Source organism: Gymnoscopelus microlampas (genome assembly GCF_963454915.1).
Source record: "Gymnoscopelus microlampas genome assembly, chromosome: 14".
In the NCBI taxonomy this organism is placed as follows: domain Eukaryota; kingdom Metazoa; phylum Chordata; class Actinopteri; order Myctophiformes; family Myctophidae; genus Gymnoscopelus; species Gymnoscopelus microlampas.
This window is the reverse complement of record NC_139951.1, coordinates 13,699,463-13,710,242: the sequence shown is the minus strand read 5'-3', so window position 1 is coordinate 13,710,242 and position 10,780 is coordinate 13,699,463. Positions and strand designations below refer to the sequence as shown.

Genomic DNA, 10,780 nt, shown 5'->3' with positions numbered 1-10,780 from the left:
TACTTTGTTCAAGTCATAGTCCTGCAGTCAAAATCCTACTTACAGTAAGTCAAAGTACAAAATATACTTAAAGTAGAAAAAGTAAAAGTAGACCTACTCCTTATACAAAATGCTCATTTCAGAATCATATATCATGCTATTGGGCAATACCTGCACAATAGCTGTGTAATAATCATTAGCCACTTAAGCACTATTTCTTATTCAAAAACAGCCAATCTACAAGCTCACAACATGTGTGTTGTAAGCTTGTATATCTGCTTTATTATTATTTCTGATTAATGGTTTGATTTAATTATTAATAATCAGAAAAGTAACTAGTAAAGCTGTGAGATCATTGTAGAGGAGTAAAAAGTACAATGTTTGCCTCTGAAAGTGGAGTAGAACATCAAAGTATCAGAAATGGATCCAGTAAAGTAGCCTACCTCAAAATTGTACTTAAGTATATTACTTGAGTAAATGTACTAATTACTTGCCACCACTGTTGGTGGCAGATAGTTGGAGTGCAGCGTATTGTAGCCTATGATGAAAGGTATGTTGATATAAAGAGTCTTCAAGTTTAGACTTGTTTTGTCAACATGTGCATGAGTTTCATTGTTGTGGTCGCTTGCTTGCATGTTCTGTCTGCTGCAACTTCCTTCTGCTAAATATTTATCCCTTCCTTTCATCTTGTAAACATACTGTTCCTTTAACTTCATTATCACTACAAGACATGGATTATGGACTTTTTGTCTATGTTTCATTGATGTGAAGGTTCACAACAAACTTGTGCAGTAGAAGTTTTAACAACCACAGCTTGCCTGGCACTAGAATAGAACCATAGCAGGGTTAATGTTTTAGGTGGTGATACACTGTCAAATTTGGGTACATTTATGTGGAAAATGAAAGTTTGGCTGTTGGGTTTTGTTAGCTGGAGTGAGCATTGATGAAATAACACATCACTGTAAACCATTTTCAAGAATCAACTTTATTGTCACATCACAGGTTTACAGGCAAAAGTGGGTGAAATTCATCTTTGCATAAGCTCCATCATTTTGTAGTTTTTCGGAAAGGGAGAAGAAGAAACGGAGGGGGGACGGGTAGAGGGAAGGGAGGGAGAAAAATCAAACAGTAAAAGAAGCATGTCAAATTCTAATTTTAGAACCTTTTAAAATCTTGTCTTAATTATTAATAGTATTGTATCTGCTGTTTTTAAACAGTAATGTCATACCATGTGTGTTTGGTTAACAAATACATGTAACTTATTGTATTGACAAGATGGCTTGCTAGTGTCACGATCTTGGCCTCTGCCCTGCCCTGTGTGAGCCCTTCCTGTGTCCTGTGGATTTACATTAAGAGACTGTTTCCACCTGAGCACCCAGCTGTGGCATTTTAGTTAATTGGACTTTTATGGGTAGGCTATATAAGGAGTGGTGTGTTATCAGTTTAGTTTGCTGGTTTATTGACACCTGTTCTGCCTTGTTCTGTGTGTGTTCCTGCTGAAGTTCCTGTTTTTTGCCCGCTGTAAAAGTATTTTTAAGTTTGACTTTTGCCCTGTGAGGTGTACATTACTTTTTCATCAGTGAAGAGCTTTCAGTTTGCCAACTGCGTTTCTGTTAATGTTTTCTGCGGTGTGTCCCCGGGAGTCAGCAATGACAGCTAAATTGTATACTGCATGAAAACAAATGATTTCCTAATTACATCTAATATTGTTGCTGTCAGGTGGACATAAAAACCTTTTTTTTTTAAATTAAATAAAAATGTAAAATAGTGAAAATAGCTGATAAGCTCACAATGCGTTGTAAGCCCATGTATAGGACCGCCGGTCCCATATGCCATATATACTGTAGGCATATATTGATGACATCAGGGATCTCCATATATTGGCATAAAGGGGACACGGACAGACAAATACAGAGATGTCCATAAACGGGCATAAAAGCAACACAGGCAGACAGACAGACAGACAGATATAGAGATGTCCATATATGGGAATAAAAGGGACACATCAGAGATTGCTCCCTGTTGTATTGCTTTAAGTGAGAACAATTGCCAGGGTTTTATCACCTTGTGACCCAGTCCAAAGATGGTACAGATGATGTAAGTCTGACATGGTTGGCATGATGTGATGTAAACCCATGAACATGATTGGTTGCCCACCAGGCACCATGTAATCAGCGCTTACATAAAGTGTACTTAGTATCCTATTGAATGCTGCAATCTGTAAGGTTCATGCCCTACCAAGGGATATGCCCTCTGTGTGAGCGTTGACATTTCTAGTGTTGAGCTATAACCGAGAGCCCATATGTGCAGCGAAATATTTTCCTTTGAGTTTCATAATGCAATACCTCTCATCAAGGTTAAATAAGGTCCGCTCTTTTATTTCCCTCTACACCAAATCTCTTTGCCGAAAATAGGCCGATCTGCGACGTCACAATTCGTCGCATCGTGAAGCGCTGTGAGATTGTAGATCGGCTTTTTTCTATGTTCTATCCCCCTAAATAGGAATGCTAGTGTTCAAGTGGTAGTAAAATATGCCTAATGTTTTATTCACACACAAAAAAATTATGGATTGCAGCATTAACAAAACAGCTGAGATAAATAATTGCTGACAAAAATCTTCCATTCCATGTCTCCTCTCCTCCCCAGCAGTCCACCATCGTGTTCATATCGCACGCCGAGAGCCATGGCTTCCCCTTCCAGCCTCAACGACGCCACACCCGCGTCGCCGCAGCGCTTCCTGGTCCTGTTCGACTTCGACGAGACCATCATCAACGAGAACAGCGACGACGCGGTGGTGAGTGCCGCGCCGGGCCAGCGGCTCCCCGACTGGCTGCGGGACTCGTACCGCGAGGGCCACTACAACGAGCACATGCAGCGGGTGCTGGCCTACGTGGCGGAGCAGGGCGTGTCCGAGGACGCTATCCGCCAGGCGATAGAGCGCATACCGCCCGTGCCGGGCCTGCCGGCTCTATTCCAGTACCTCCACGGCCACCCGAAGGACTTTGAGCTGGTGGTGGTCTCCGACGCCAACGTGTACTTCATCGAGACGTGGCTAGAGCGCGCGGGGGCGCGCCTCCTATTCCGCCGGGTCTTCAGCAACCCGGCGAGCTTCGACGCGGACGGGCGCCTCGTCCTGCTGCCCTTCCACTCGCACTCGTGCCCGCGCTGCCCGGAGAACATGTGCAAGCAGGTCATCCTGAGGGAGTACCTGGCGCGGCGGCAGCACGAGCGAGGCGGCGCGCCCTTCCAGAGGGTGTTCTACGTCGGGGACGGGGCCAATGACATCTGCCCCTCGCTGGCGCTGGGCCCCGGGGACACGGCGTTCCCCAGGAGGGGCTTCCCCATGCACAGGCTCCTGGAGGAGCTGACGCAGAGCCCCGCGGCGAACTTCAAGGCCAACGTCAAGCCTTGGGCGAGCGGAGAGGACGTGGTGGACTGTCTGAAGAAACTCATGGAGGAGAGATGAGACGCGTGGGTGTGTGTGTGTGTGTGTGTGTGTGTGTGTGTGTGTGCGCGCGTGCGTGTGTGTGCGGGCGTGCATGAGACGGGGAGAGAAAACATACAGAACAAAGCCAGTGGTGCAGCAACTGTTGCACGTCCGGTTTGTGCTGAAGCGCCGTGATGGATCTTATTAACCAAAGTTATGTAACACAGTGTAATCTTTAACATACTTGATGTGCTCTGGTTCAGAGCGAACTCAGGTGTGCCTTGAAAATGTACTTGAGATTTTAGCTTCATCCTCGAATGCAGTCAGTTGATCAATAATCATGCATCTTACACCTCGAAATGAAATCGAATGTTCGCTTGGCCAACAATTTCTAGCTAGTTTATATTCGTAATATTTCTTAGAGGTGAATAATTAGGAGGGCCATATGACTTCAACCAATTTGAACCTGGCGTCCCTATTGTGGGTAGGCGAACATTTTTGAAGGTGCAAAATAGGGTTTAAGTGATTAATTGATGTTTTAATTTATTAATAATATTAATAATATTAATATTTTTTATTAAAGAGAAGGTATTTCTGTTGTATTATGCGACAGAAACAGGAGAGGGCAAAGAGAGGTCATGATTAGTGACAGTGATTATGTGACACGCACGTTAACTTCTGGTTGAGCCAGTTAATCCAGTTAATCCCAGCCATTGGATGTGACATGTCATGTTCAGCAGGTGGCAGTGTTGTGTTGACTGAAATGAAAGTGACTGCTTTACATTCTCCAAACCTTTCTGGGTCTTTATTTTGACACTTCATAAAACAGAGCTAATTTAAACTTCTGTGTAAAACCATGTCACTCGATGAAAAAAAAAAAAAACATTTCCCCCGAGCGACAAGGTTGATTTAGTCTTTATTTCAAGGCCTTGCCAACAGACGTATTAGCAAAATCTTGTTTATTTATTATTGTACAATGTCTGAGACAAGATCACACACACACACACACACACACACACACACACACACACACACACACACACACACACACACACACACACACACACACACACACACACACACACACACACACACACACACAAACACGGACGGGAGATTCAAAGGTGGCCTCCTTGCTTTACTGTGCATTGTATATTACTTAATAACTCTGTAGGATGACAGTGTTGCAAGCCTAAAATAGCAGATCTACAAGTCATGGTGTGATTAGTTGTGAGCTTGTCCATCTCCTATTTTCAGCGCACGACACCACCGCACTACGAAGCGTATATGAGGTTTAACGTGCAACTTGTGAGACCATTATGGAATAGGCAACTTTTGTTTTGCTGTCCACCCTTCAGTGTTGACCCATTAATACCTGGAACGCATCTGTGTCACTTTAGATTTCTTTGGCTATTCAAAAATAGCAGATATACAAGCTCATAGCGCGGCACAGAGTGCCGTGCTATGAGCTTGTAGATCTGCTATTTTTGAAAAATCTTGAACAAATATTTTCCTGATTTCTTTCAAAAAACTGTTAGGATTTAGAAAATAAATGTAAGAATTGCTTCAGGTCTTAATGGGTTAATATAAGACAGACCCAGAATGGAGTTTGTTCAGCTTTATAGTCCCTGCTCAAGGACACTTTGACAAGGCTGATTGGACAGCAGTTCCCCCATTCACTAAATCACCTCGATGCCAGCTTCTCTCAACTGTTTTTCATACATAGAATTCTAAAGCAAACCAACCAACAGCCTTCCATCTGAACACTTTCCTTACGAGCAGGCTGAACAGCCAGTCCACCTCCAGCCTAATAGTCTAGCATAGCCAGACGATCAGAGATTTCTGCCTACCGACACCGGACACGGCTAGGAAAATCTAAATCCAATGTAACGTCTAGAACGGCAGAGAAATCCTACGCTAACATACGCCCACTGCTTTGAAAACCATTCATCTTTGGTGGAATAAATACTCAACCCGGGTACTTGAGTCAAAGTATAGATACTCCTGGTCGAAGATTACTCAACTACAAGGGAAAGTTGTTGAGTCAATATGTACTTGAGTTAAAGTACTGGAGTACTTCCTTTTAAAAATACTGAAGTATGCAAATGTACAAATTACAAAGTATATATATATTTTTTAATACAAATACTTTATGCTGTGTAAATATTTTTGACATTTTCAACAAGAAATAATATTCCAAATAGCCGATCTACAACCTCACAAGCTGGCTATTTTCACTATACTGTATATGACATAGGGATTAAGTCAATGTCTTAATTCTCCAAAAATAGGTCGTAATGTACAGATACTCAAAATAATTATTAAGTACAGGACTCAAGTAAATGTACTTTGTTACTGACCACCACTGTTATTCATATCATACAACCATCTGATATGACCGCCCTAAAGGATTGGTTCTGCAATTCTGCTATTTATCTATTTTTTATAACTGAATCATTTCCACCCAGTGATAGCCCCTGTATTTAATTTAAATGTCACCAGACGTTATGTATTGGTAGGCAGAGAACTCTGATCGTTTTGCTACGGGAGACTCCAGCCTAGAATATCGATAGTAGTAGCTAGTGGCAACTTTCAACGGTTGGTTCTGTAAATAGGTCAACCTTTCTTTGAAATGTGTATAGATTAGTATTAATCTATTATATTACTTCAGTAACTATGATGAGCATTTCAGCCTCCCTTTGTGGTGATCTTGCATGACTTCCTGCTTGACCTTTGACCGTGCCGGTCCCCACTGAATTCTGAACGTAAAAAAGAAAAAAACCCAGAACGTCAGTGCACATACCAGTATTCTGGTAATTATCAGGATCCTGGAAATCTGCGGTTGATGTATGTAAACATCGTTTACCATTCGTTTGCAATAAAAGCAGATAAGCTTGTATCCTGACAATGAGAAAACAGAATACGATATACCTTATGCTTAATATATCGCTGTTGGACACCAAAAATAGCCGAACAGCCTCACAGCGTGCGACACTTTGTGAAACAAAGTATAAATATGGTTTAGACACGCCAGTATAATATGGAATGAGGCATATACATAGTCTGTAAGTGTTCCATTTCAATGTCAATATATATTCTATTTAAGGCCTTTCACATTCAGAATACCTGAGCATGTAAAAAGTCACTGACGTGTGTCTCGTCTAATATCTTTATATTGCAAATGGCTCACTGAGTTTAGGTTTGAATGACGTTCAAGGGTAAAATAAGTGATATTACTGTTGACTCTGTCATGCTGAACAGCTTAATCCCCACTAGTGGCCAGTATTGTGTATGTTTTAGTTTCTCAGGGAAAAGAGAACAAAGTGTTTAAAGTATACCAGGGAATGTACCAATAGTGTGTTCATGCAAATATGTCTGTTTGCACCTTCAGCTGTTTTTATTTCTTTCAGAACATACTGCAAAAACGTGTGATTTTAAAGTAAAAATCTATAGCAGCACTTCCCAACCGTTTCTTGGAACAGGGCCCACTAGCTTGGAAATCTCAAAAGCGTTCGTGGCCCACCCGTATGACCACTTAACACGGCAGCCGATAGGCTGGTTAGAAGTGTGGGCCACGTGCATTTTTAGATGTTTATTTAAATTATCAGTCAATTGATTGTGTTCCGTCTGGATCAATGGAAATAATGTATAAATTCCTATTTATCTGTATTATAATGAGAATATTTTTTCAAGGTTTTGAAAGAACAAAATACCATAACATTTATTTTTCAAAAATCTTTTAAAACATTAATGTTATTATTATCATTAAAATCTTAGTGTTTTGCCAATTACTTTGGGGGCCCACCTGCAATAGGCTCTATTCACAGCAGCCATATTATGAAGACATTCACATGTGTTACCAATGATACTAATGAAGGCTCTGTTCCATTCTGTTCAAACAGAGTCAGGGTGCTGATATTGTGCATGTTGGCCCACTGGAAACACTCTGTTACACCAGTGGGTCTACAGTTGGGGTCCAGGGATCCTCATGGGCTTCCAAATGGCCCCTTACGGGTGTGTAACTGGGTTCCATTTGTACACTCTCAGAGTTATGGGGGTCGTGGAAACCACTGTGCTACACTAAATGGAACAGAGCCTTCATTAGTATCATTGGTAACACCTGTGAAGGAAGTGATAATATGGCTGCTGTGCATAGAGCCTATATCCTCACGGCCCGCCAATGGGCCCCGTCCCACAGGTTGGGAATCGCCCGAACTATAGCGATGGCTTGTAAAGCAGGCTGAGTCCATGCAGCGGTGTTTGAGATCAGTAACCTTATATAGCCCCAAGTTCTTAGAGATTGAATCCTAATGGTGCTATAACTGTCAATCTAACAAAGATGGTTGATTTTACTTGAATTGCTAATGCATCTAAGACTTCCATCCAGTTAATGAGACAGGATGGGGAAAGCAATGAACCTTGTACTGTCAACTCTTAACCACTTTAACCCTATTTTGGGCAAAATGTTTCAAAAATGTTCAGAATGTTTTGGCAATTTTTGAGTGGTTCAAAAATATTCTCCGCCCTGCGTCCTGGTTCATTTTAACAGCATGAGATTGAGTGGTTCTCAAACATTTTCATGTCAAGGACCCACAAATTTGTTTTGTTAGATCACATTTTGTGCATAATTCCACAACTGCCCACTCACTGTAAGTGGGGAGATAACAGTGGAGAGATTGAAACCTATGATGTGAATGAATAGTCATTATTATTATCATGTACCGTCTCACATTGGGCTAACTTTTAGAGAAATTAAACTGTTCCTCATTTTGTTGGCGACCCCCTGGGACCCCCTTAAGGACCCCTTGGCGTCCCCTTGACCCCACTTTGAGAACCACTGGTCAAGATTCGCCCACCCAAATGAAACAGGATACACTGAAAAATAATGATTATACAGTGTAATACAGCCACATAGCAGGCAAAGTACAATGATGTTTCATTACTTTGTATATTTGTGTTTGAAGGCTGCTGTAATATTGTACACGTGTATGGTGTTATTACTGTGATCTCTGTCATATTCACTACTCCTTTTCAGAGTAATAATGCTTGTGTTTTTCATATTGTCACTGCACACAAGCTCCTCTTTGGCTGTCCTGATTGGCTGTCAGGTTTGGCGGTACGGGGGGGGGGGGGGGGGCTCAACCGGTGGGAGCATAGTAGGGATGCAACAGTTAGTCAAACTAATCGATTTAATCGCTTATAAAAACGTAATCGATGATTGATAGCTTGATAAAATAATCGATCTCAGTTGAATGAGTTTAACCAGAGTTGTGGTTGCCATGACAATATGACTTATTTTGAGTGTGTGTGTGTGTGTGTCCTTAATCCAGTGGTTCTCAGCCTTCCTTGAGGGGGTTCTAAATGGACCCGTACATGTCTGTAACTCTGAGAGTGTACACATGTTTTTTGTACACTAGAGTTATGGGGGTCCTTGAAATGAAAAGGTTTGAGAACCACTGCCTTAATCCATAAGACTGTGTGTAACCCAAGACTAATATGAGGAATATAAAGCCATTAACTAATTCATCTGGTTTTGGTGTCATGTGTTATTGTCTATTTGTTAAAAAGCGTTGTCTTAATTATTTTTTAGAACAAAATAACCTGCTGGAAACACCCAGATTTCTCAACTGAGCTCAAACTTCAGGCCATACATGGCACATTTACAATGACCAAGGTCAACCAAAGTGCTGCACAAGGTCAATTAGAATCAAACACACAAGAACAAGAGAATAGATTAGAACAAGAAGAAGCCCGATTAGGGCTTTAAAAACAAACAATCCAATATTTAAATCAATTCCAAAACAGACAGGGAGCCAATGGAGTGAGGCGAGGAGGACCGGGGTGATGTGGTTGCGCTTTTTCTTGCCAGTTAGGAGGCGAGCGGCTGCATTCTGCACCAGCTGCAGTGCAGACGCCTGAGAGCGAACCATCAACAGTGGTGGACAAAGTATACTCAGCCACAGAACCTGAGTCAAAGTATAGAGACTCGCTCCTACAAATTTAAGTTGCTCAGTCAAATTTGTACTTGAGTTAAAGCAGTAGTTCTCAAACGTTTTTGTGTCAATTGGGACCCCCAAATTGATATTTGGCCGCAGCCCCCCGTCTGAAAATGTTTTGTGCCAGGGATGACCCCCAGGAGAGAAGATTTGTGTAAAAAAAAAATCAAAATTATTCAAAACACTTTCAAGATTTTTCAAAAATATTCAAAACTAGCAGAAGTGACACGCTGTGAGCTTGTATATATTTTCCACTGTTTTTTCTTAAATTGTTTTATTATGTTTTTGACACTTGCTTTGGCAACGTAAATGTATGTTTTCTCGTGCCAAAATGTGAATTGAATTGAAACTTTAATAGTATGAAGTATGGTAGGCTAATCCAGGGTCTTTCACACCACAGCCTCCGGTACAGTCGGTGGTGGTATGCACCTGAAAAGCAAAAATTCAACACACCATAAAACAAAAGAAGAGGAAGAAGACGTATGAACGTAGGAAGTGACGTTTTCTTTTTTGGTTTAGGTTTTGAATTTAAACGGAAAGAAAAAGTAAGATGTGGGAAGCAAATCCAGTGAATAATACTACAGTCAACATTTGACCAAAATGTGTGGGCATTGGACCGACACTGAAATAAAAGAACTGCTGAGTGTTCGAGCCGAGGATAAAACTATTAACATTATTACACGCAAACTAGGAGGACGAGGTGTAACAGAAGGTTACTAACACAGGCTGCACAGGAGATACCTGCAGGTACAACATAAGTAGGCTACATAGTATGTGAAAATGTTGTTTGCAACATGCGCTGTGTTTCAAAGGTAACAGGAAAGGTGGGCACCAAAACATTCTTGGCACTAGGGAAAACTGGGAACCTTGGAAGAGTGGGCACTAGGGAAAACTGGCCACCTGGAAGTGTGGGCATTAAGGAAAGGGGGGCTCCTGGAAGAGTGGGCACTTTGGGGGGAGAAGAGTGGGCACCGGGAAACCTGGGCACCAGGAAGAGTGGGCACTAGGGAAATGTAGGCACCAGGAAGAGTTGGCACTTTGGGGGGAGAAGAGTGGGCCCCAGGAAGAGTGGGCACTTGAAGTCTTAGGATTTGTGTCCACAGAAAGTGATTTGCATGTGATAAAGACGATATGTTTTAAAAAAAAAAACTTTGGCAGCTGTAGAGTTGTTATTTACGACCTGGCGTTCACCGGCAAACAATAGACCAAGAAATTACAAATGAGCCATCATCATTGGATTGTTCCTTCCACACAAAACAATGGAAAGCACACCTTTAATGATGATAATGTGCTCAATCACAGGTGATCTAACTATTCAATGTAATTAGAACGTTTGATCACAGCATTTGTATGCAATTACATTGAAAGAATGAGCATG

At 41.7% G+C, this 10,780-nt stretch overlaps 1 protein-coding gene and 1 long non-coding RNA gene across 3 annotated transcripts in view; both read left to right on the top strand.

Moving 5' to 3' along the window:
* LOC311059814 (putative phosphatase phospho1) overlaps positions 1-4,822 on the top strand; it is a 7,173-nt gene extending 2,351 nt beyond the window's left edge. Inside the window, exon 2 of one of the 2 annotated variants that reach the window (XM_084077886.1) lies at positions 2,629-4,822. In XM_084077886.1, coding sequence (XP_083934012.1) covers positions 2,663-3,445 — 783 coding nt within the window. In that variant the 5' untranslated portion in view covers positions 2,629-2,662 and the 3' untranslated portion in view covers positions 3,446-4,822. Of the gene's footprint in view, positions 1-2,625 lie in introns of both variants that reach the window. The other variant, XM_084077885.1, reaches the window with a different exon arrangement.
* A 99-nt stretch (positions 4,823-4,921) lies between these two features.
* LOC311059679 lies at positions 4,922-8,930 on the top strand. The gene is made up of 2 exons (XR_014602186.1): positions 4,922-5,362; positions 5,405-8,930. It is a non-coding gene; the product is annotated as an uncharacterized lncRNA (long non-coding RNA).
* The last annotated feature ends 1,850 nt before the right edge of the window (positions 8,931-10,780 follow it).